At 39.6% G+C, this 26,257-nt stretch overlaps 1 protein-coding gene and 1 long non-coding RNA gene across 15 annotated transcripts in view; one reads left to right on the top strand and one right to left on the bottom strand.

The window, feature by feature from the left end:
• Positions 1-26,257, bottom strand: part of Magi2 (membrane associated guanylate kinase, WW and PDZ domain containing 2) — a 1,272,989-nt gene that overhangs the window by 27,077 nt on the left and 1,219,655 nt on the right. For 3 of the 13 annotated variants that reach the window (XM_078040160.1, XM_078040162.1, XM_078040163.1), the window contains one exon: positions 24,330-24,418. The exons of 9 other annotated variants lie outside the window; for them this stretch is intronic. In XM_078040160.1, coding sequence (XP_077896286.1) covers positions 24,330-24,418 — 89 coding nt within the window. Of the gene's footprint in view, positions 1-24,329; positions 24,441-26,257 lie in introns of all 13 variants that reach the window. One more of the 13 variants, XM_078040161.1, reaches the window with a different exon arrangement.
• The window catches only part of LOC110597586 (uncharacterized), a 45,317-nt gene that overhangs the window by 13,012 nt on the left and 6,048 nt on the right, over positions 1-26,257 (top strand). For both annotated transcript variants that reach the window (XR_013435150.1, XR_013435151.1), the window contains exons 3-5: positions 3,597-3,662; positions 6,097-6,340; positions 7,601-7,728. This is a non-coding gene — a long non-coding RNA (uncharacterized LOC110597586). The remainder of the gene's footprint in view (positions 1-3,596; positions 3,663-6,096; positions 6,341-7,600; positions 7,729-26,257) is intronic.

Below are 26,257 nucleotides of genomic sequence, written 5' to 3'. Positions count from 1 at the left end.
CCTTCTGAGGGCTGCTGCATCTTCTTGGATTTTCTGGTGATGACCTTGTCATTTGCCTCATGCCTGCTGCCATCTTGACTCCTTCATCTCTTTCCTCCTCTAGTCACTCAGGGACTAACCCTGAAGGTTGTTCCCTCCATTTCCCCTGAATCAGGTAACTGGCAGAGCCTGGTGTCTCTGCCTGCCTTTCCACTCCCACCCAGTGGAAGCCCTTGTTTCTGCCCCATTGCAGCCATGCAGTGGTTGAGATGGTCATCATTGCTACCTCCATGCCCAGATGCTCCTCTCTCATCTGGCTGTTCTGATTGCCCCCAACCTCTGCCTTGATGATATGGCCCAGGCCCGACTGAACCCCTCCCACTGTTTCTCTGGCAGACATCTCACCTTCAAGTCAAATTACTTCTCTTGCCTTAACCCCCAAACCTTCACTTGACTGGATTGCTGCATCCCTCTCTGCCTCCTGAAACTCTGTCTGTTGTTCATAGCTCCAATCCTCGACATTCCTGAAATCTTTCTTGGTAAGCTTGCACTGAGACCAAATTTGCACATGCCTTCTGAGCACAAGTTGCCAATATCTACTTATCAATAGGATCGGCTTGGTCTTGTTTACTAGATAACAGCTGTGGCTTGCTCGTCTTTCTTTTCACTCTGCCAAGGTGCGTGCCTTGTACCCAAATGTTGTTGACTAGAGAAAAGAATTGCTTCAAGAGAGAGCTTCACCCAGGTGCAATGAAGCAGGTCACCAAAGGGATATTATAAGGTCCTCACTGAGTATCTTCTGTAGGCAGGGCATATTAGGTTGGGGGTAAAGTCCCTGTGCACATACTCAGTATTTTCATACATGCCCGACTCTACTATGATGATCAGGATGAGACTTGTCAGCTGGAGTCACTCTCTTACCTTCTTCCTTATTCTCAGTTTTCATTAAAAATATTTTTTACTAAAGTGATTTATTAGAGACTTTGTATTAGTATATTTATAATATATAAAATAATATATATTAATATATTATTATATTAATAATTTGGGTAATATATAAAAGTGTATTATCTTCTAGTATTTTTCACCACCCAGAAGGGAAAAAAAGAACTATTAAAAACTTAATTTCCTCTAGTTTTTTCTTCTTATAATATTTATTCTTTCTAACCTCATATTTATGTAAACTGGGTTTTTACTTCCTATTGTTTTTGAGTGCGGTGAGTGGTTTGTCCCAAGGTGTCCATTCAATTGTGGATGAAACAGAAACATAAATAGTTGTATTGATTTCTGTTCTTGGCTCTAAGGCATTCTGGGGGAGTCTCCAATACTCCTTATATTCATAAGGAAAGCTGGGAAATTAAAAAAAAAAGACTTCAAATTTAATTTAAATGTATTCTTTCCTCTCACCTTCAGACTTTTGTGCTGCCTTTATTTAAAGGACAGGACATGATAGAAAGAGAAGGAGTCTCATAATTACCACTGCCATTACTAGTGTGATCAATAAAGTGCTTCCTCTGGAAATGGTCCTTGCAAATTGAAAACAAGTGCACAGATGAGGGGTGAGAGGAGCTTAATTCTTCCTTGGCTCAGGATATGGAGGGCTGAGGCCCATGAATGAAGATTTTTTTTCCTTCTGGATATTTCACTTAGTGCTCATGCCTGGGCTGACTTCAGCTGCACTGCTCAGCTGCTCATCTTGACCACATTCCTCTCTGAGCTGTTCTTCTATCATAAATCATGGCCAAGGGCTCTGTATTTCCTCCTGTAATCTGCTCTGCCTATAACAGTCACAGACAGAATTGCAATTCCATGATGTTTTAGAGGCTATGGTAGAGCACATGACAACTTTTAACCTTTCTCTATCCCCGGGAGTGGATGTAGGTGGGGCGAGGATCTATTTGAACTTAATAAACAAAACCCATCATATCCAAGCATAAGACTTGCCAGTCTGCCAGATGATGTCCTCTAACAATACACCTGGCAGAGCAAAAACATCAATGCAATGCTTCTTTTAAGATATTACAAGGAGGTCTCAATGTTTTCCTATTTAGTTCAGAAGGGGAAGATGAGAACTCCAGGTATTCAGGGTCTCATTGAACACTGATGTACTTTAGAATTTATATCTGTAATTTTCCACACATTTGTGCTCTTGGCAATGACAATGCTCACTCTATGATCTTATGGTCCCTTGGCCTGTGAAGTATGTCACTATTTCTCTTTTCAAATACCATTTACTACATTGGGACTGATAATGAAAGCTGTATGATACTTATGTAAAAGGTCCATAAATCTTTCAAAACAGAAGGGAGTCATCAGGTAGAAGATGTCCAAATCCTCTATTTTTCCCCCGCTAAAGAAAATTTCCTCAACTCACTTTGCTAGCTATTACATATTTATTAAGTGCTACAGCTGTGTTCGTATAACACATTTTCATCTTCAATTTTTGCCCTCAAATAGTTATTACCCTTAGCTATAAACCTTAGGGCTCGGAACCTTAGGGCTCTCACTTAAATTGCCTGATGGTTTTAGACCAATGATACTGGTCATCAATGTGACTCATTTTGTCCACACCATAGGATCTTCAAATTAAGTCAATATTACTAAAAAGAGAGGATGGCTGTTTAAGTGCAAGTTAATATGGATGCATACCTTCAGCTCAGTTAAGGTGCTTTGGAGAGACAAGACACAGCTGGGGGATGTCTGCTGGGGGATGTCTTCTCTAGATAGCAACCACACAACAGTGGAAGATTCCCAAAGGCAAATGCAGTGCAGCCAGGAATATTGTTGAATGATTAGAAGGAGGCAGTTGGTTCTTCATCAGATTTATAGGTTAGGGTGGTCAGAAATTCGTATTGTGTTATTTCTTAGCTGCGAGGAGGAGATCATCCTCCCATGGGTCTGATCTGTTTTAATCTGATTTAAAGGATTCTCAGAGACCTGCCTCATCCAGTTCTCACTCTGCCTGAAAATAAGGCCTTAATGCAACAGCACAGGTTTACAGGCTCAGGCACCGTTACTAGGGTGATAGCTTAGTTAACATGGGCTTTTCTGCATTCCCAAATTGGAGCACTTTCACATCAAGTTAACAGGAACAGACCACAAAACTCTGCTTTTCCCAGCAATTTCTCAGAACCAGAAGCCAGCAGTCTCCTGGCAAAGGTGAATTCGCACCTGAACATCAGCCTGCTTTGATTCTGCAGATAAGTCACTGTTGAGTGTGCCATAGGTCAGTTCTGCTATTGGCAAATGAAGGCTGCCTGGCATTTATTCTCAGAGAAATGTCTGGAAAGCTCTTATGGCCCATAACACTTCAGAAGAAAGCCATAGTAATGTCAGAAGTGTCATGGGCTTGGGTTTCCTTTTGACTAATTGCCCTTCCCCAAAGAAATAAAACACACAGATGCAGGCAAGTTCTGAGCTACTGGAGAAGGCCCATGATTTTTTTTTTAAACTGTCAAAGAAGTGTGTTAGGAGATTGTACATAGCCCTCTGTCTGAGAAATATTGTTAGTGCTGTTTAAAAACAAACTCAAGAAAATGGCAGGGACAATAAAAATAAAGTAAACTGTATATATACATAAATATGACACAGTGGTTGCTCCCCTTTGTCTTTCCCAGCTTTGAAGACAGCCCTCTTGGGTCAGTGCCGGAGGGTGAACCTGTTGGATGTCCATCTCACATGCTGTAAGTGAAGCTCAGGAGCCTCCCAGAAGGGAGGCCATGCCTTAGCTACTGTGCTAGGTGTGTGGAGAAGCCTGACATTTTGGCCCTGTGCTTACTCTCAATTCTCGGCACTTTTTATTGGAGCACAAAGCCTCTGCCAGAGCTCCCAAAGGCTTGGCTATTAGAAAAGATACTTTAATAAAGAATTTACTCCATCGCTCAAGAGTAACTCCCACATAACAACCAGGACTTGATTGACTCCCTGACCTCACCCATCCTGTGAGAACGTGCCTGCTCTCTAACCTGTTTTGCCTTCCACAGTTATTAAGGAATGGATAAAAAACAGGTGGGAAGATATATAGCCACAAGAGCATATTTATTTGGTTGAATTTTTATATAGTGACATTAGAAAAATTAAAAATAGTTTGATAGAAGATTGGCTACATGATAAATACATTCAACATAATGTGAAGTTGCCATTAAAACTGACATGTAGAAGGCTGTATAATATCATGGAAGATGAGTCTAAGCATGGGAAAATAAACAAGGAGAGTAATGAATTACAGTAGATGGGGTAGAGAGAGAAGATGGGAGGGGAGGGGAGGGGGGTAGTAGGGGATAGGAAAGGTAGCAGAATACAACAATTACTAATAGGGCATTATGTAAAATTGTGGATGTGTAACCGACATGATTCTGCAATCTGCATTTGGGGTAAAATTGGGAGTTCATAACCCACCTCAATCTAATGTATGAAATATGATATGTCAAGAGCTTTGTAATGTTGTGAACAACCAATAAAAAAAAAAGAGAGAAAGAAACGGGTTTCAAAACAAATGTTTACATGGTAGAAAGAGAGAAGTTCCTCTTGATTATTTCTACTTTTGAGACATTCTGTGGTTAATGTTTAGCATTTTAAAAGTTATTTTAAAAGCCTGTTATGATATCATTTGAGAACTAATACAACTGCAGAATGACAGAAGGGACATTTTCAAAATTTATATGTAAAAAATGTTTTAAAAATTTCTCTCCTGGGAGTTTCAGAATATTAGCTTTTCTTTTCTTTTTAATGGAGAAAGAGGAGAAAGGGGAGAGAGGAGAGAAAGAACCAAAATGTTTGGTTTTCAAGTAGCTCCATCAGAGCTGTGGATAAAGAGACTCTGAACAGAAGGGGCCCCAGGACCATGGCATCCTCCATGGGAGGGTGCAGGCAACTGGGGGTGTGCAGGGGCCTTCTCTGCCTTGCTTCTGGCTCTAGTCTGACAGTCTCCAAGCAGGTGAGGACAGACCACTATGTTTCTTCCACCAGAATATGTGTATATTCGTAGGTCAAAAAGTGAGGCCAAGGTCTGTAAACACTTTTTCTCACCAGAGTAGTCTATCAACCAGGAACTCAAGAAAATAGAAATGCATTCTTGTATTTTCTCCTCTGAAGTCTCTGGCAGAAGTTTGTGGCTCTTTCCTTATTTCAAAGTGCCTATTTTCTGAGGTGGGTGGATTGAGAAAAGACCAAATGGGGGAGAAAGATGATGAAAGGCTGAGAACACACTTCAGCTGAAAACTGTTTACCCTTTGCTGGGCTAGAGAGGTGCGGACAATCAAGGGGTTTGTGCCACACTCTGTTCTGCAGTCCAAACTGGACTCGTAGCTTGCTGGGAGGCACTGAAGGCTTAGTTCCAGCTTTTTGATTTTTTTCAAGCATGCTCACACTCCCATGAGATCAGCCTCAGAATCAGCTGCAGCCAGCCCCACTTTCTTTGAGGAACTGAGTTTATTTTTTACCTGCTTTTCGTAAGTGGAGGAAAACAGTGCTACCAGTTACATACGGAAGTTCTTAGAATGAAATGACTTTATGTGTCATATAAAAAAGTGGAGCAGTTTAGTGTAGCTGTAAGCAACAGATGCTGCAGATAAAGGGATTTCATTTTTATACCAGCAGGCTGAAGACTGGAGAGGTGGGAATTCTTTCTTTCAAAACCCTCCTACCCCACTCACCTAATTGAATTGGAGTTCTCCTTCATTTGGGGTTGTATATGTACTGTGTTCTGATGCCAAAATTATTTTTTTAAGCCCCTTCACAGGACAGATCAGCAGTCAGAATGCCTTCATCTCTACGGCACACTTTGCACTACTTAATAACCTGGTGATGTGTTTACATTCACATTCCCACCCCTGCGGTGAAGGCTTCCAGGTAGCCACCCAGGCTCCCAATGAAGACAGATGGGAACACTTTTCCCTTGTCTATGAGCTTCTCAGTGGGAATCAGGATTGTGTTCTGTTAGCATTTGTCTATTTTGCAGGCTCCTACTTAGAGCCCTGGCAGGACAATTGATACTCCTCTTCCCACTGAACCTGAGCTGCTGCCTCAAAGAAGTCTTTGTGAGAAGAGGTGTGTATTAAGGAACAAGGACAAGCAAACCACTGGAACCTCAGATTCAGCGACCCCTTCTCTACACAGGTGGTCCTACTTCCTTGCTGCTTCTGCAGAGTCCTCATTCTAAAATCAATCACAACAAAGAACCAAAACAACAGTAGAAATAGAAGCTCAACAAAACCTGGGAACCAGAATAAAGTGATAATGACCCCCATCCTACATCATCTACCATTCTCCTACCGATGGCTCCTTTAAGAACATCACCTCTCATCCAGTTGTCCCAAGGGCTGCCAAACATCAGCACAATTTTCAAAATAATGCTTGCAAGGTAGGAAATCATCTGTGCATTAACCTCTGCTAACATCTCAGAGCCACTGTAGCAGTGCTTTTGTGTGTGTGATAAAAGGCATGTGACAAATTTGACCATCTTACCCCTTTGTAAGCATGTGGTACAGAGGTGTTCTGTGCAGCAGATCTCTATGACTTTTTCATCTTGCAAAATGGAAATGCTAATCCATTGAACAACTCCTCTTTCTCCTCACCCCTACCTCCTGGCAACCACATTATACTTTCTAAGAGTGTGATGACCTTAGATGCCTCATGGAAGTGAAACCATGCAAGATTTGTTTTTTTGTAATTAGCTCTTTTCATTTGGCACAATGTCTTCAAGGTTCCACAAGGCTGTAGTGCAGGACAGGATTTCCTTATGGCTAGATAATGTTTGGTGGTAGGAATGTGCCACATTTTCTTAAACTGTTTATCCACTGATGGACATTGAGGTTGTTCCCTTGGCTACTGTGAATAAAATTGCAGCGAATGCATGTATGCAGCCATGGCCTTTGAGATCCTATTTTCAAGTATTTTGGATATAAGCCCAGAAGTAGGATTGCAATATTGCATGGTAACTCTACTTGAAAATTTTTGAGGACCCTTGTTATTGTTTCTATAGGGTACGGTTTATAGGTTTATAATTGTTACAGGAGTTACTTGTTACTTTTTTTGTTTTGCTTTGATGGTGGTCATCTACATTGTGGTTTTAATTATTTTCCTAATGATTAATGTTGCTGAACATCTTTTCTTATGCTTCTTAGCCATCTGTGTCTTTGTATTTTTGAACAATCACAACACAAGGGGGTTTTCTAGCTAGAACTTTTAGTTGCCCTGGGGCGTTGTATGCAGAAACACTAGCACATTGTTTCACTGTATTCGACCACTGAAAGGCAATCAACTTTTCACTTTGAAGTCTTTTCTTTTTTCTTTTTTTGGCCTGTTTTCACTTTGAAAGGTATGGATCATTTAATAAGCTATTGATGGCTACAATAGGAAAAGTCAACTGAACACATGGATTTTCCTTACTTTTATAATTGTTTTCCCTCCTGGCATTTTATATGAGAAAAGAACATTTTGAATATCAAAAGAGACATGAATAATTCTTTCCATTTGCTTTCTCTATGCTAGTGAGAAACATAGTATATGACAAACCCAGATCAAGTTCGGAAGGTATTATGTTAACTTGAGAAGATTTTTCACCAGAAAAACCTAGTGTAGGAGGCTGAGAGTAAGATGCTTGGTGATTGGTTTCCCACAGACATGCCAAGTTGAAGAGCTTTTCATGCACCAAATGACTTCCACAAGAGCTAAGGAAATCCGGTGAGAGACCAGAGTGCCTGCTTTTAGCATAACAAAACAAAAATACACACTGAAGAAGGCAGAAAGGTAAGAGTTGCCTATATCACCCCAACCCCAACCAGCTCAATGTGGAGAGAGGTGCCCCCTGCTTGCCAGTGGGGAGAATTAAGTTCAGGCCTTTGACTTGAAACCTGGTACCAGGCCAGCCACAGTGAAATCCAGTGCTGGGCCATGTCCGACGACTGCAAGGCCAATACCCAAGGGCTCAGCCTCTGGAACTACACTAGACGGGCAACTGACTGCCTCCAGTATCCCTCCCACCTCAGGTGCAGAGCAGACTCAACCTGCTGGGGAGCAGGGCGTGAAAGCTAGCAGAGGATGTTGCCTTAGAGCCCAGTGCTATGTAAGTGAAACCTAGCATCCAGCAGAAACTGAAGGCTCTGCACAGTGCCAGGGGGAGGCCATGGGGCAGCAGTCTGTGGGACTTCCATTCCAGCCAGCATCACCTGTGGCTGTCTGCAGCAATCTTGAGTCATGAGTCTGTTTCAGCACTAGGCAACCTATACCAACCCTTGATCCTGCCCCAGTTCTGGGCTGGTCTTGGTGGGGTAAAGATTTGATGGCTTGATGGCATTGGTGGCCATAGGCTTGACACAGTCTAGGATGGTCATTCATGGTGACTCTGCCTAGAGTTGAGCAGGGTCTCGCAGTGTCTGACTGTTACCTGTGGAGGAGGACTCTAGGCCTACAAGTCCCAGGCTTAAGGGGACAGACTACTCTTCTAGGTATTGTCCTGGTTCTTTCTAAACAGGACACGAATAGTGTATTTGTGACAAATTAGGCCTTGAATTTCCCTCTAATTCTGAAATAGTGACAACAAACCAATAGCTGACTGGAGTCAAATCTGGACCTGGGTATCATCCAGTGATGAAATAGAGTAAATGACTATGGACTAAACAGCCTGATTAGAAGTTCTGGAAAGATAGCTTAGGAACAAAGCCAGATCAGAAAGACTGGAATAAATTCAGAATCCTTCAAAACACAAATGATGTCATATGCCAATAAGCATCAAGGGATTTCACAAAACCATGATCTAATAAGGTGCCAGAACAAGTAGTAGTAAGAATGGAAAAAAAAAAAATCTCAGATAATTTGAGATTACTCAATGAGCTTGCAGAAAATACAGACAAACATTTTAATGATGTAACAGAGAAAATTAAAGAGATGGAAGCAATTAAAAAATCAAATTCTTGAGCTGAAAAGAATACTTAGCAAAATTTAAAATGTGATAGATCAGTGGCAGGACAGATCAAACAGAAAAAAAGAATTAGTGCACTTAAAGACCAGCAATCCAGAGGGGAAATAAGAATAAAAGTGTACAGAAACTTAGGTATAGCATTCTAAGAGCAAATTCAGGTTACTGGGGTTTAGAGGGGCTTGAAAATGCCAAATGGGTAGAAAGCTTATTCAAAGAAATCAAACCTAAAGAAGGATACAAATTATCTGGATATAGGAAGGTCTAAGATCACTAAATTGAACTCAACAAGTATACCCCAAGACATCTTAAAATCAAGCTTTCAAAGGTCAAAGAAAAAGACTATCAAGACAAGGAAAAAAAGAATAACACAGGATTGTCCCAATTCACCTGAAAGCTTACTTCTCAGCAGAAACCTTACAGGCTAGGGGAGAATAATATGATATTTTCATATTACTGTAGGAAAAAAACTGTCAACTGAGAATATTGTACTCAACAAGGTTATCCTTCAGAAATGAAGAAGAGATAAAAACATGGCCAGACAAACAAAAGCCAAGGGAATCTATCACCACCAGATCTGTTTTTCAAACTGAAAGAAAATGACATTAATGACTAAGGAGAAAACATGAGAAGGTGTAAAACTGGAAGTACCAGCCAGAGCAATCAGGCAAGAGGAGAAATAAAGTGCATCCTGTTTGGAAAAGAAGTCAAATTATTACTGTTTGCAGATGACACAATATTATATAGAAAATCCCCCAAGGTGCCAACAGAAACCTTTAGAAGTAATAAATTCAGCAAAGTGGCAGGATACAAAATCAATATAAAGCAAATTATCTAAAAAAGAGCTCAAGAAGGCAATCACATTTACAAGGACTAAAAAAAATATACTTAAGAATAAATTTAACAAAAAATGTGAAAGATCTCTACAATGAAAATTATAAAACATTGATGAAAGAAATTAGAAGAGGACACAAAAAAGTGAAAAAATATCCTGTGTTCATGGGTTAGAAGAATCAATATTGTTAAAATGTCCATCCTAACCAAAGTGATCTACAGATTCAATGCAATCTGTATCAAAATACCATGACATTCCTCACAGAACTAGAAAAAAAAATTCTAAAATTTGTAGGAACCACAAAAAACCTCAAATAGTCAAAACCATCTTGAGCAAAAAGAACCCAGAAAGAGAGGTATTAGAATTACTAATTTAAAAACATACTGCAAAGCTGTAGTAAAAGCAGCAGAGTATTTTTATAAAAACAGACACACAGACAAATAGAACAACAGAGAGCCTAGAAGTAAGCCACATATCTACAACCAACTGATTTTCAACAAAGATGCTCTGAGAAAGGGCTGTCTTTTAATAAACAGTGCTGGGAAAATTAGATATTACAGGTTGAAGAATGAAACTCAATGCCTATCTCTTACCTGTTACAAACATCAACTAATAATGAATTTAAATATAAGACCTCAGACTATGAAACTACTATAAGAAAACAGGGAAATGCTTCAGGACATTGAGATGGGCAAGGATGTTTTGGGACAAAACTTTAAAACACAGGAAATGAAAAACAGACAATTGAGATTACATTGAACTCAAAAGCTTCTGCACAGCATAGGATAACAGTCAACAGAGTGAAGAATGGGAGAAAATATTTGCAAACAATACATGTGACAAGGGGCTTATATCCAAAATATATAAGGAACTCTAGGAATAAAGCAAAACAACAATATAAAACAAAACAAAAACAACCCCTCAATTCACAAATGACCTGATTAAAAAATGGATAACAGATCTAAATAGACATTTGTCAAGAGAAGACATACAAATGGGCAATGATATAAGAAAACAGGCTCAACATCCTCATCATCAGGGGAATGCAAATCACAATCATAATGAGGTGTCACCTCACCTAGTAAAAATGGATATTATCAAAAAGCCTAAAGATAACAAGTGCTAGAGAGGATGTAGTGAAGGAGAACCCTTGCACACCCTTGGTGGGGATGTAAATTAGTACAGCCGTAAAGGAAAACAGTATAGAGGTTCCTCAAAAAAATTAAAAATAGAACTACCATATGACTCAGCACTCCCACTACTGGATGCACATCCAAAGAAATGAAATCAGAATTTCAGAGACATCTGCACTCCTATGTTCACTCCAGCACTATTCATAGTAGCCAAGAAACAGGAACAACCTAAAGGCCTTTCACCTGATGAGTGATGAAGTAAAGGTGATACATATGAAATCCTGTCACTTGTGCCAAGATGGATGAAACTGGAGGTCATTATGTTATGTGAAATAAACCAGGCACAGAAAGAGTATCACATGATTCACTCACATGAAACCTAAAAACTATTGATCTTATAAAAGCTGAGAGTAGAATGGTGGTAACTAGAGGCTGGGGGTGGGGCAAAGAATGGGGCAAGGTGGATCAATGAATACAGTTAGATAGGGGCAGGAAGTTCTGGTGTGCAACTGAACCACAGGTTAACTATAGATACTAATAACATACTGTACTGTACTTCTGGCAAAATGCTAGAAAGATTTTCAAAGTTTTCATGATAAAATGATAAATGTTTGAGATATATGTAACCAGATATGAACATTATATAATATATATATTAAAATATTATATAATATCCCATTAATATGTACACTTTTATGTTTTGATATATCACTTAAAATGCATTAAAATCGATTTTCAGGAATGAGTAGAAAAACTTAGTGTATGAAAGCAACTCCAAGTGGTCCTAGTAAAATGATTGGGTCTACACATTAAAGTTGAGGCATGATGGGAAGTACCTTCTAAATCACTGCTGACCTGTCCCAGGTATTAGGGAGGTGACACAGAACATGGAATAGGCAACTAGGTAACTCCTGTTCTTACTCTCCTTTTCCAGCCGCCCTCTCTCCTGAGGACCCCATTCACCTTTTGTTTCACCTGCTGCTTACATAGGAGATTGATGCAGTTGCTTGTAGTGAACTACATTTGAATGTCCATAGACATCTGAAAATACCATGTTTTCTCATATTCCTAAATTAGATCACTCATAGTAATCTCAATTTTAGCATTTGTAAAGAACTAAGGCATCATATAGTTGAGAAAATTGATACCCAAAGAAGCTAGTAGTTCTTAAAGAACTCTAAGTTATTTAAAAGCATCACTTTTGAATTTTCCTTCTTCCTCCCTCCCAACTGCCAATGGTTCTGCCACTTTCTAAAATACTCAGAACCCAACCTGGGGACATTTTTTGGAATTCTTTTATATCCTTTATATCACCAGTCGCTAAATCTTACTTTTTCCAGACTCTTGCTATTGCAAATTCTCCTGAATATCACTCTATTGTTTCTAGTAGCTCAATATCCCATTCCTGCATTTCCTAGGTTATTGTAATATTTGTCTGATCTGTTGTTGTCCCATGGTTCTCAACTGTGTCTGCTCATTATATTGACCTGGGATACATTAGCAACAAGAGATGTACTTCTCTGCCTGCAGCCTCCTACCCCTAAATTCTAGTTTAATTGGTGTGGGAAGGAAGCTTTATGGGTCTATTTCAAATTTTGTAAGGTGATTCTAATGGGTAGCTATGATTGAAAACCCTTTCCAAAAATGTTTCCCGTCACCCCTAAGGTTCTCCTTGGCCATTGTGGTATGATGTATGAGAATCTTCCTTGACCCCTTATTTCCCAGATACTGGCCTCTTCTAAGCATTCCAAGTTTTTGCATTTCTCTTCCCCTTGCTTTTCTGTAGGAATCCTATGGCCATATCATTTACTACTTGGTTCAAAATAATTTCTCACAACGTTCTATAGTCATTTTGAACTGCAGAACCCTTTGCCCTTCTCTCTAACAATCCCAACCCCAGTGGTTTCTCAAGGGTATCTCAAGACCACTTTCCTCCATGGAGCCTTGACTACTATAGTCATGATTTCCTCCTCTAATCTCAAAATCTCTTATCATTCTGATTGGTACTGTCTTGTTTCAAGTTTTTTTTTTTTTTTTTTGACTCTTTGGTGAGAGGGAGAACTCCCTGAGGGGCGCGTTCGGGGGAAAGAACACTGTCACATTTTATTCCTGCAAGTCCCACAACAACAAACCATGTCCTGACAAGAGGTGCATTTGGTTGAACTTGTTATAGACCCAGAAGGCATAGCAGGAAGGCAGACACAGAATTCTGCTCAGACAGACCTAACATTAGCTCCTTCTTGCAAGTCCCGATTGCTCCAAGTCTCCAGGAAACTGAGCTACACACAGCATTTCTGTAACCCAGAAGTAGCCCTGGCACATTGCATTACATTCTGAGCTGCCAACATACATCGCAAACTACAATTTGAGAGAAACGCTTCACAGAAACAGTATAACTTAGATGATCCTGAAACAGTTACCTGGAACATTGAATTAGCCAGTTTTCCTTCACTTAACTTTTAACACAAAGAGATACTTTACAAGAAATAAGTGGAGAGACAGGAAGATATCTGTTAAGGAATAAAGCTGAGAGGCAAGATGGCCACATAGAGGCAACTGCTTCTCCACAAAGAACCAAAGCAACAGGTGTGTAGGAACACGGAGGTGAGCCACTGTGGGAGAACACTGGAATTCTACACTAGACAAACAGAAGACTTGTGAAATACAGAGACCTGGGACAGCATTAGAACAAGAGAAACAAAATGTCCATCTCTAGCCCCCAGGCTCTACAGCGGGGAGGGAGAGGGGAATTCTCCTCTCTGCAGGGGAAAGGTTAAAGATAGTCTCAGCAAAGTGGATCAGTACAGACACTGGCAATCCTAGCTGTTGGAAAGTTTTGCATTCCTTACAGGCTTACAGCCTAAGTAGACAAGAGGCCTGAAATCTGCACTATTGTGTCTGGCTTTGTCAAAGGAATTCACTTCATCTCCTAGCAAATCCCAGTGTTGTGGCCCAGAGCCATTATAAAGAGGGGAACTACTGTCTGAATTTAGACTGCTTTAGTGGTCAGAAGCCCCCATTATTCCTCTCTCCAGGACCCCAGGCATAATCCCCTGCTTTGGCTTGACAGGTGGCTGCCTCCTGAGCCTCAGTGGTGTGACTGATATTAACCATAAAGAATGCTACACACTACAGGATGGGAGTGGAGGGTATACTCTCTCTAGAACTGAGGGTTCAGGAAGCCTGCCCTCTGAGACTGAGTGTGTGGCCAGTTGTGTGTGGTTTCCCATGGTGCCAGGACTGAGGATGGTTACCTGTTCTCAATCCTTCTCCCAGCACTGTTTTTGGGAGAGGTGCCTACAGGGTGTAGTGGAGCAGACATGAACATCATTACTACAGCCCTGGCTGCAGCCCACCTGAGGCACATAGCCTCAGAAGGTCTGGGAGAAACTTTGTCTAGTGATGACTGTGTTTCATTTCCCTCCTGCCAATACCTCAGTCAAGAGTAATTTTACCCAGCTGTAGATGCAACCCATTCCCGTGGTCACTACAACTGAAGAATGGGGGTGGGGGAAAAGTCCCTGCCCACAGGCATGCATACCTGGCTGTGGGGGGGGTGAGGGGTGAGGTCTTGCTTCTGGGTGGACATGTCCATGGTACTAGCAAGGGAATTAACAATTATTCCTGCATCTGCATATAGGTGGGGTTCCCTGTACTGGTGGTCCCCATACCTTTTCTGATCATGCACTGCTGATGAGAGTGGGTATGAGGGCCACGAAGTGGGGTGCTATGATTCCTACCCTTGTCTTTGCCCATGAAGCACCCATATCTGGACCTGGACCTGTGTCTAATTAGATGACAAATGCTTTGGAGTCCTCACCATTGCTGGAGCAGCCAATATCAGAGACCCATTCAAGTAACAACCAATGTTAGTGCCTAAGGAAACTCTTATCACCTGATAGGAACCACCATTCCCATAGTGGAGGTAACACACAGGCTGCATATTCCACCCTCTGCTACCGACACCACACCTGCCTAAATGCTACAGTGTCCCCACTCTTGCATGATCTGCAGAGACAGTGGTCTCTCTCCCACTCTGACTATCATGCCCAGCTGGAAATAAACTCAACATTCTTTTTATCAAGACATGAAGCTTTTTCTAAAATAGACCATATATAAGTCCATAAAACAAGTCTTAACAAATTTTAAAAAATTGAAATCATATCCTGTATCTTTTCTGATCACGTGGGAAGGCAACTAGAAATAAACAGAAAAGCTACATTAATTACACAAATAGATGGAGACTGATCAACACACTTTTGAACAAACAGTGGGTCATAGAGGAAGTCAGAAAGAAGTTTATAAATTCCTTAAAACAAGTGAAAATGGGAACAAAACATACCAAAACCTGTGGGATACAGCAAAGCAGCATTAAGAGCAAAGTTTATAGCATACATTTAAAAACTAGATTTAAAATAAATAACCTAATGATGTCTCTCAAGGTCTTGGAAAACAAGAAAGAACAATATCCAAAATTAGTAAAAGTAAGGAAATAATAAAGATTAGAGCAGAAATAAATTAAATAGACCCAGATAAATAAAATTGGAGATGAATAAGGAAACATTACATTTGTAGAAACTCAAAGGATTGTTAGGGATTATTTTGAAAATAATACTAACAAACTAGAAAATCTAGAAGAAATGATCAAACTTCTTGACACATATGACCTACAAAATTAGACAAAGAGGATGTAAAAAACCTGATTAAACCAAGAACAAGAAATGTCATTGAATCAGTAACAAAAAAACCACCTAATAAAGAAAAGCCCAGGCTTCACTGATGAATTTTAAAGAACTAACACCAATTCATTTCATCTCAAATTTTTTCATAGACTTGAAAGAGAGGAAACCCTTCCAAACTCATTTTATTAGACCTGCATTACCCCATTATCAAAACTTGATAAGGGCACAACAGAAAAGGAAGCTGTAGGCCAGTATCCCTGGTGAATACAGATGCAAAAATACCCAACAAAACATTTGCAAATCAAATTCAGCAGCACATCAAAAAGATCAGACACCATGATCCAATTGGTTTTATTTCAGGAAATATAAGAACAGTTCAACATAAACAAATCAATAAATATAATACATCTCACAAAAAGAATGAACATCACATGATTAGCTCAATAGATGCAGAACAGAAATTTGGTAAAAATTCAGCATCCCTTCATGTTAAAAGCTCTAAATCAAGCTAAAAGGATCATACCTCAAACCCATAGTCAGCATTGTACTGATTGGGGAAATACTGAAAACATTTCCTCTAAGATTGGAGACAAGAAAAGGGTGTCCACTCTCACTATTCTTATTCAATATGGTGTAAGAAATTTTAACTGGAGCAATTAGGTAAGAAAAAAAGCATACAAGTAGGAAAGGAGGAAATCAAATATCCCTATTTACAAATGATATGATTCTATATATGGAAAAACCTAAAGTCTCCATTTGAAAACTTTTAGAACTGATAAATGAATTCAGGACAAAATCAGGACATAAAATCAATGGACAAAAATCAGTGACTTTTCTACACATTAATAATGAATTTGCTGAGAAAGAAATCATCAAAACAGTTCCATCCATGATAATCCCCAAAGATATGAAATATCTAAAAATAATCTCAACTAAGCATGTGAAAGACGTCTACAAAAAAAAATTACCAAACACTGAAGAAGGAATTGAGAAGACACTAAAAGATGGAAAGACCTTCCATGTTCATGGATTGAAAGAATTAATATTGTTAAGATGTTCATCTTACTGAAAGTGATCTCTAGATTCAATGTAATCCTCAGCAAAATATCAATGACATTCTTCACAGAACTAGAAAAAACAATCTTAAAATTTGTAAGCATGCACCAAAGACCTTGCATAGTCAAAGCAATCTTGAGCAAAAAGAGCAAAGGCAGAGACATCAGAATACTGATTTCAAGATATACTATAGAGCCACAGTGACAAAAACAGCATAGTATTGGCATAAGAAGACATATAGACCAGTGGAATAGGATAGAGAATCCAGAAATAAACCCATATATCTGTAGTCAACTGATCACCAACAAAGATGCCAAAATATACATTGGAAAAAAGACAGCCTCTTTAACAGATGGTGCTGGGAAAGCTGGATATCCACATGCAGAAGTTGAAGCTTGTAACCTCTCTAACCCCATACAAAACTCAACTCAACATGAATCAATGACCTTACTGTAAGATCTGAAACTTTAAAACTACTGAAGGACAATGTAAGTGAAACACTTCTAGGTATTGGTACAGGCAATGATTTTCTGGATAGGACTCCAATAGCACAGAAAATAAAAGTCAAAATGGACAAATGGGATTACATCAAACAAAAGCTTCTGCACAGTAAAGGGAACAATTGATAGAGTGATAGGTTGTCTCAACCACAAAATAGGAGAAAATGTTAGCCTACTATTCCTCTAACAGAGAGTTAGTACATAAAGTATTCAAAAAAACTTAACAAAAAATACAAGTATTCCAATCAAAAACTAGGAAAGTGATCTGAATAGACACTTCTCAAAAGAAATACAAATGGCCAGTAAATACATGAGAAATACTATATTTAGATTACTATCATTAGCCATCAGGGAAATGCAATTTAAAGCTGAAATTTCATCTGACCTCAATTGCAATACCTAAAAGAAAACAAAAAAACCCCCAAATGCTGGTGAGAATATGGAGAAAAAGGAACCCTTATACAATGTTGTTGGGAATTTAAATTAGTTCAGCTATGAAAACAATGTAGAGGTTCCTCAAAAATCTAAAGATAGAACTTCCATCTGATCTAGTTATCCTATCCATGGGCATACATTGTATATGAAGTCAGCATAAAAATGATATATTTGCATTCACATTTTTTTGCATCACTATTCACAATAGCTAAGATATGAAATTAGCCTATGTACTTGTCAACAATGAATGGATGCATGGCTAAAGAAAGTGTGGTATATATACACATTGGATTATTATTCAGGCCTAAAGAATAAAATCCTGACACTTGTAGGAAATTGGATGGACCTGGAAGATATCATGTTAAATGAAATAAGCCAGACACAGACAAGTATCACTTGTTATCTCTCATATGTGGGAACTGGAAAAGAAAAAACAATGGTGTCTGAAAATAGAAGAAGAATTTACTAGGGACTGGGAAGGATGCTAGGAGAAGAGGAACAAGGGTAAATGAAGGGTGGATGGACATGATCAGTGTATCATGCATGCACATATAAATATATCACAGTGAATCCCATTAATCTGTACAATTAATGTGTCAATAATTATAACAAAAATAATTTTTTATGGTGCTGTGGATTGAACCCAGTGCTTTGTGCATGTGAGGCAAGCACTCTACCAACTGAGCTATAGCCCCAGCCAAAAGATCAAATAAATTTGAAAATGAAAAAGAAAAAAAAAACATGCTTCTGGATTAGGTTGAGGTTGAGAGGGTCAGTAGAAACTGGAATCATTAATCTTGTATCTTCTTCAACTATCTTAAGAAAGACCTATATTGAGGGGGTTGTAGCTCAGTGGTAGATTGCTTGCCTAGCATGTGTGATGTGTGAAGCACTGGGTTGGATCCTCAGTACCACATACAAATAATTAAGTAAAATAAAGGTATTGTGTCCATCTAAAACTAAAAAAATATATATATATTAAAACCTATATTGAAACTTCCATCAGAATGATAACTTTGTGATGCTGCAAGATGTTTATTCATTCACTTCTTTATTCACTCTGTTTTTTCTGAACCTGTAAAGCCTTGTATTAAGAGGCTGGGCTGGGGTTTGTGACTCAGTGGTAGAGCACTTGCCTAGCATGTGTGAGGCATTGGGTTCAATTCTCAGCACCATATTAAATAAATGAATAAAAATAAAGGTCCATCAATCGCTAAAACAATATTTAAAAAACCAAACAAACCTAGGCTAACATAAAGTCCTTGTCCTCCAGGAGTTTGAATTCCTTAAGAAAAAGGAAATATCCAAATATTGATAAGGATGTTGTAAAACAGGAAGTGAGGAGAGAACAGGAGAGATCTTTGAAGGGTGATAAGATTTCAGATGCCAGATAGACCACTTCTGATTGATGGACTTGGGGAAATAAAGATTCATGGAGAGGCAGCCTTTGACACCAGTCATAAAAGAGGAAAAACTTTGGGGAAGGGTTTTCCAAGCCAGGAGATCAGCATATGCCCAGCCTTGAAAGTCAGAATGTAGAATAATGAAAATTGTTCCAGTGTAGTTGAAGCCCAGCTATCTGATAGGATAATGTGGGAGATAAGGAACTGAAAAGTAGATTGGGGCCAAATCAGGGATGTCTTTGGGGACTTAATTAGGTCTTGTTTTGTTTCTGTTTCTTGTGGAATTTAAAAAAAATTGTTTTTTTTTAAATTGTAAATTGACATAATATCTTTCTATGTATTTATTTATTTTTTTAATGTGGTGTTGAGGATCAAACCCAGTGCCTCACACATGTGAGGCAAGTGCTCTACCACTGAGCTACAGCCCCAGCCTGTGGAAATGTTTCTCTAGTGGGCAATCTTCTAGTGCAATTGTTGTGGCTCAATAAGCAGAGAAGACTGACCACTGTCGTAGGGAAAACAGGTAGAAAGTTGTTCCAGGAGAATGAACCTGAACTGGGGTAGAATGACCAGAGGAATGGAAGAGAGGGTTGATGTGAAAGGAAAGTAGTGTTCAAACTTGGGAACTCATTGTATATATCTGAGTGGGGCAGTCAGGTGGTTTTGAGACAGGCAACTATGAGGGCTAATGGTCCCTTGATAGGTAGTTGTAGGAGGAAAGGTCACGGATACAATTTTGAATACACAAATGGGGGTTATCTGGGTAAAAGTGTCCAGCAGGATTTGGAAATCTTGGGATGGAGTTGGAGAATGGAGGAAGAGATAACATCACAAATATCAGAGTTATGGGCACAGTGGTGACAGGTGGAATGATGAGAGCAGGTGAATCCATGAAGGAGAGGATGGGAAGGGGTATATCACTGGGAAGAGAGTTGGAGGTCCTACAGGAGCAATTGGAGAGGAAGAGGATGCAGCTGATGCACTCACCAATAGTGATGGTGGTCACAGAGAGTCCAAAGGGGCTGGAGAACAGAATTAGTTATTGGATTTTGTTACATGGTGAGACTTGTGGTCTTTAAGGGGACATTTTCACATTTTTTTCCATCCTTGATGAAATTCAGATTTTAAAATGCAATATATCATTGGAAAACAAGGCATGCTTGTTTTCAGAATATGTTGAAACTTTAAGCACATAGGACATGATTTCAGATTAGAGTTTCTTTTCTTTTTTGTACTGGGGACTGCACTCAGGGGTGCTTAATTACTGAGTCACATCCCTAGTACTTTTTATTTGTGTTTTTAAATTTTGAGACAGGATCTCACTAAATTGCCAAGGTGTCTTCGAATTTATAATCCTTCTTGCCATCCCAAATCACTGGGATTACAGGTGTGTGCCCACGACACCCAGCAAAGACTTTTTATTTTTCTACCTGGGATCTGGGAATTGAATCCAGGATTCACTTAACCACTGAGCCACATTCCCAGTCTATTTTATATTTTATTTTGAGACGGGGTCTCACTAGGTTGCTGAGCCTGGTTTTGAACTTGTGATTCTCCTGTCTCAGTCTCCTAGGTTACTGAGATTTACAGGCATGTGCCACTGTGCCTGGCAGACTTTTTAAAATAAATAATGAGCACTCTGTTTTTCTTAAACATTCTCCACACAGAGGGTTACTTTAGGATAGAAATGGTGTCTTATTCATCTTTGTACTGTGACCACCCCAGTCCTCTGAAAAAACAAGCCAGAAAAACCAGGGCCTAGCTTCCCATGACAGGAGCTCAGTAAGAGCCCTAGTTATCTGAGGTGGGTGTCCACGCTGGGGTGGGTTCCCTCAGTGGCTCAGAACATGAGGCATGGTGTGGGAGAGGTCTATGGTGAGTGGCAGGTAAAGCTAAGGCCATTTCCCACTCACAGTCTTAGCCATCATTTCTTGAGGACTACATACTTGGCACTGGGCAAAACAGGCAGGAAAGCTTGGTTCTATTCCCAGCCTCTCCCAGTCTAACCCTTTCACCAGTCATCTCAGGGTGGGACAACCACATTTTATTAAGTAAGTGGGCAATTCTCCTTGCAGCCTCCCTGAAGCCTTCTCTCTGCCTTCCATACATTCTCCTTCTCTTCCTACCTCTCAGACTGCTGAAGCTGATTAAAAACCTGAATAAACTCTCTAGCTTCAGTTGCTTTTCATTGACTCATTTAAAAATCGCCAGTTTTGGAGGTCACATAGCTGAGCAATGTACTATTAGCCTCTCACTAACTTTATCTGTAGATAACGCCTCTGCCGTGTGGGTTGTGATGATAATGGCTCTGTAGGTTACTTTTCAGGGACTTGAAGGGCACTTTTATGGAAACCACTGACTCTTCACTTGGGCCCCCACAAGTGTCTGATTGGTGACCTTTTGACATCAAAAGCTGAAAACCCCACCCTCAGATCATGCCAATTCCACCATTTTCTGAATATGCTTCCTATGAAGAGCCATAAAGATTGATTACATGTGTATATGGACTACCTCACCCAAATCACCTTTCCCATGCCTTAAATCACCCTGATTACTTATCACATAAATATGCCCAAAGCTTACTCTTGGGAGGGGGATTTGAATCTTGGGCCTCCTACCTGACTGAAAAATAAACTTTCTTTCTCTGTTGCAAAATGCATGATCTCAGTTATCAGCATACTGTGTGGTGGAAAAAAATGGGTACTGTTTGGGAACACAGCCCTCTCCTGATCTTTGCCATCTTCTCCTACTTGCCATTTAAATGTAACTGTCACTGGGCTCTCTGTATACTGTGTGACCTCTCTGGAGGAGCTCATCCCTACTCATAGATGCAGCTGTCCTTTCTGGAATCCCCAGATGCTCTAGCTCCACCTCCTGAGAGCTACACTCAAGTGCCCTGTTTCTGGGCTGTCTCACATAAGTGTCCTTCAGGTACCCGAAACTTGACAAGTCCAAAACTAACCTCATTACCTTTCTGACTCTCTCTCTCCTTCACTGTCGTTACTTACAAGTTCAGTGCTTCCATCAGTGAAATGTCTAAAATAGTTCCCAAATCCACCCCCCTGGGCTGTTTCCACTCTCACTTCCTTTATTCTGGCCTACACATCATTTGCCTCAACTTTTGCTGTAACATTTTAACTATATTTTCCTTATAAACCTATCTTAAATATTACTGAGGTAGATTTCTAAATATAGATACTTGTACCTTCTCATTTAAAACATTTTCTGATGACATTTGATTATATAAACTTTGAATTCCTTTGCTTATTGAAGGAAGACTTTTACCCCCACTGTTGTGGCTGGGGATTGAACCCAGAGCCTTGTGCATGATAAACACATGCTCTACCACTGAGCAATACCCAGCCCCAGAAGGATTTTCAAGTAGAGCTTCTTTCCTTTTATCTGCTCCTCTTTCTCATCTAGCTTATGCTGCAGCTGTTTTGAACACGTTCCCCTGACTGTGTTAGCTGTTTCCTCTGCTTGGAAACTGCCTTATGTCTTGTTCAGCCAGGTGAAATCAGACTTGTCACTCAAGGTCCATACTACCCTCTTGGGTAGAACGTTCTTTAACTCTGCTAAGCAGATTTAGTATACCACCTACTTTGGGTTCTTATCACCTTGTGCCAACACTATTAATATTTGTTCCAGTGCCTGATTTTCTTCCTGTCACTCCTACCAGCTTGTAGGTGTACATGGCAGAGTCTTGCCTGTTAATCTTTATATCCCTAGTACTGAGAACATGCCTGGGGATACAGGAGGCACTTGATAGATTTGTAGAACTGGACTGAAACCACAAAGAGTCATTTCTCTCTTTCTCTTTCTCTCTCTGTCTCTCTCTCTCTTTAGAGTTAGAGACTCCAGGGAGCTGATTCTGGCCTCTTCATCCTCATTGGATTACAGACAAAGTCAATCATACAGCAAAACAGTCTTTTTGTTGTTGTTGTTTGTTAGAAGCAGAAAAACATACCCCTTTAAATTATTGTCACTGGACTAGATTTTCCCAATAATTATTCCATGGCTTTATACTTTTTCTAACACATTGCAACATTTTCCTTTAGGCCCTAAGTTAGCTTTACCTCAATCAATAAACTGTCCTTGAGAGACACTTTAGAGAACTGATACAATTAAAACTTGGTTTTGTAGACATTTTCAAGGAATGACTGTGACAGGGTATGTGTGTGTATAGATAATTATATCAGCATAAAACTATTCGATAAGGAAATGTTTAGCAGTAGACCAATTAAATAATTCCCTGAGTGAATAATATTGTCTTTCATGTTAAATTTAAATCAATCCTGAATGGTAATGATAATTAGCAAGATCATTAACAATTGCAAAATATTTTTCAGAAAAAATTTAGAGAGCTAGCTTAAAAGAATTTGGTGGAGAGATGCTTAGCGGTGGTGGTGACAGTGTGAGTGGGGGATAATCAAATCAGAATTGAGAACTGTGTCAGTTTGATTCATATTTACATGGCTAACTGTGGAGACTGAGCATGAGTTTCAGTTTCTGTTCAAAAGCCAAACTGACATTTAAGAATATCATTCCAGGTAAAGTATGGCAGTAGCCACATGCCACTGTAGGACTGGGCAGTGGAAAGTGGGCTCCTTTGCTAATGTATTTGGGGTAAAAAGTTGCTTGAATCATATTTGCAAGGCTACCATCAAACTTCTGTTCTAATATATGTGGGATATTTCTTCTTAAGATTTTTTAAACCTCATATTAAAATGAAATATTGCCAATACCTGGGAATACCTACTTTGAAATAATGGGGAATACTGTTTGAATATACAACTTTGAAAACATAGTCACAAATGGACTCTTTTTAGAACAAAAAAAAAATTTTCCCCTTAAACTTGGCACATCACTGAGTATGGAGGAAGGAAGATGAGATGACCAGTGCTGACTGGATTACTGACACAAAGCAGGCTGGGAAGTACCCATGAGGCCACCTGGAGTTCAGTGTTCCTAGGGATGCTGACTGTGGCTCTTTCTGTCTGGGGCAAAAAGGGTGATTTAGGTTGGAGCTGTCTGTACTTGAGCTGAGAGGAACTAAACTGAGGTATCTGCATTGAAGCCCAGGGGATATTTTTTGAACCATGTGGAAAAGAACTTAAGAGTTTAGCTCCCATTGTTCTCTCCCCATGCCTTCGGTCCTGCTGGGTCCAGGCTGGGCTGGTCCCTCTAGAATTCAGTGCATCTCAAATTCTCATGATCTCACAAATCCCATCCTTATGTCTTATAAGGTCTCTGTTATAAATATCTTCCAGAACTCTAGCAGTATTTAGACAAGCTACTATGAAAGAGAAAGCATCATACACCAGTTAAAAACATATGCAAAACCAAAGCTCATTAGAAGAAAGATAATATTCATGCAGATTTTACAAACCGTGTCTTTAGGGTGGCCCAATAAGTAGAAATATGGGGACCCATGCTTGTCACTTTTCATGCACATGGAGAGACTGGAAGGTACCATTCCTAAAGGAAGGGGAGGAACAGCCTAGGACCAATCATTAGAATTAACAGAACCAGTGACAAAGATATATTATTACTGTTAGAATCAAGATTGCTTAGTATGTTTAGAACAGTTGAATAAAAATTATCTAGGTAGTAAGAATAAAGACTTTAAGTAAAGCTAATCCTGTCAAGCATGCAGCAAGTGAAATTAGTGAAAGACTGAGCTACATGTGTATTTCTAAAGTAGAATTTTCTTAAAACACGGAGGGCATCCTGAGGTGCTTTTAGGGAGGCACAACTATTAATAAAATTTGAAATGGTAATGCCAGAATTCTTATAAGAATTTCTTGTAACAATGAGATGTTTTAGCATTATCAGCTGTCATTTGAGAATCAGTAATCATTTCTAAATTTAAAAAAATTCTAAAATAATGACATGGTATCTCTATGTTTACATTCATGTTTTGTCTAATAATCTCATAAATTCTTATAGTTCCCCTTACCTCTAACATTCTGCTTACTTATATTCAAAGTTCACACTTGACTTGCTGGGTGTAATTGCTTTCCAGGAAAAAAAAATAAAGCTAAAGAGAATTACAGCCATGTCTTGCCTGTTCCACTCTGCTGTACTTACCTGATCTGAACTGTGCTTTGAAATCAACCTCTTAGCATTGCTGGAACTAACTAAAACCTCTTGGACTATGTCTGGCTTAGTTGATGGACGACTGTTCTTTACCTATACAAAGATAGACACTAAAAATTCTGGAATATCTAGGTCAACAATCTCCAAGAGACAAGACCCCTAGTATAGGCAATAACTGGCCCTGCTACACCTGCTACCATGCTCTGAGGGCCACACAGTGTGAGCTCAGGGAGCATGTGCTCATTGTGAGGAGCACTTGATCCAGCAGCTCAGACACGTGGAGGCCTGATTTCCTCTTTGCCAGTGTACACAAATGAAACTCCCCGCCCCCCTCTTAGACTCGACTTGTTCCACATGTGTCCTGTATATATGGCTTTAAGGTGCAGAATGGACTAGGACTCCCCACTGATTATGGATGGTTCTCCAGGGATCTTTTTCCTCTGATGGTGCTGGTGCATGTTTGAGTTAAGGAAGAACACAGTGGGAGACCTAATGCCTCTGGTTAAAAGGGAGGAGAACTCCCTGTGGCAAGGGAGTGAATGCTTCACAATGAATGTCACACGTGAAAATTAAATTTTAGGATTTATTAATTGAGTTTACCATTTAGCCCTGCCAAGATGCAAGTAATTTTGTGAGAAAGTGATCAAGCTGTTTAGTGTCACACAGAGAAGTCTCTCATTTGGTTTTAAACATGGCATTTACTGGGCTTGAAAGATAGAGTGCTGGGAAACCTTATACCCAGAAGGTCAAATAAAAGGGCTCAGAACATGGTGGAAAGAAATAGTTGTGAAGGCAGGAGTAGAAACTCTAGTAAATGTGAGAATCAGAGGGCTGCACGCTGTGCAAGGTCTATTCAGGGCTCACGCTATGAGTTATGTGTTTAGCCCTAAAACACAGCATCCTCATGAAGCCAGGGTCACCCTGAAAAGACTAGAGACCTTTATAAAGAAGTGTAAGGGTAAGCTATTCTGTAAGCAAATGTATTAGCCATATTATAGCTAATAACTGTTTAGTCGTGACTGTGTGTTTTTTGTTCTATCAAAATGTTTTTGCGCCCAAATACCACCTTGAAGAATATGTGATTCACAAAGTTTAGAGATTTTGTTGCAAATAGACCATAGAATTTAAGCCTAGAGTAAGGCGTTGTATGAATTTATATTTTGGTCCTGAGGGAATTCATTTAAAAAGAATTATTGGGAAGTCCTTATCAGAACAGGA

The sequence above is a fragment of the Ictidomys tridecemlineatus genome, chromosome 2 (assembly GCF_052094955.1).
Source record: "Ictidomys tridecemlineatus isolate mIctTri1 chromosome 2, mIctTri1.hap1, whole genome shotgun sequence".
Lineage (NCBI taxonomy): Eukaryota > Metazoa > Chordata > Mammalia > Rodentia > Sciuridae > Ictidomys > Ictidomys tridecemlineatus.
This window is presented reverse-complemented; position numbering and strand designations above follow the sequence as displayed.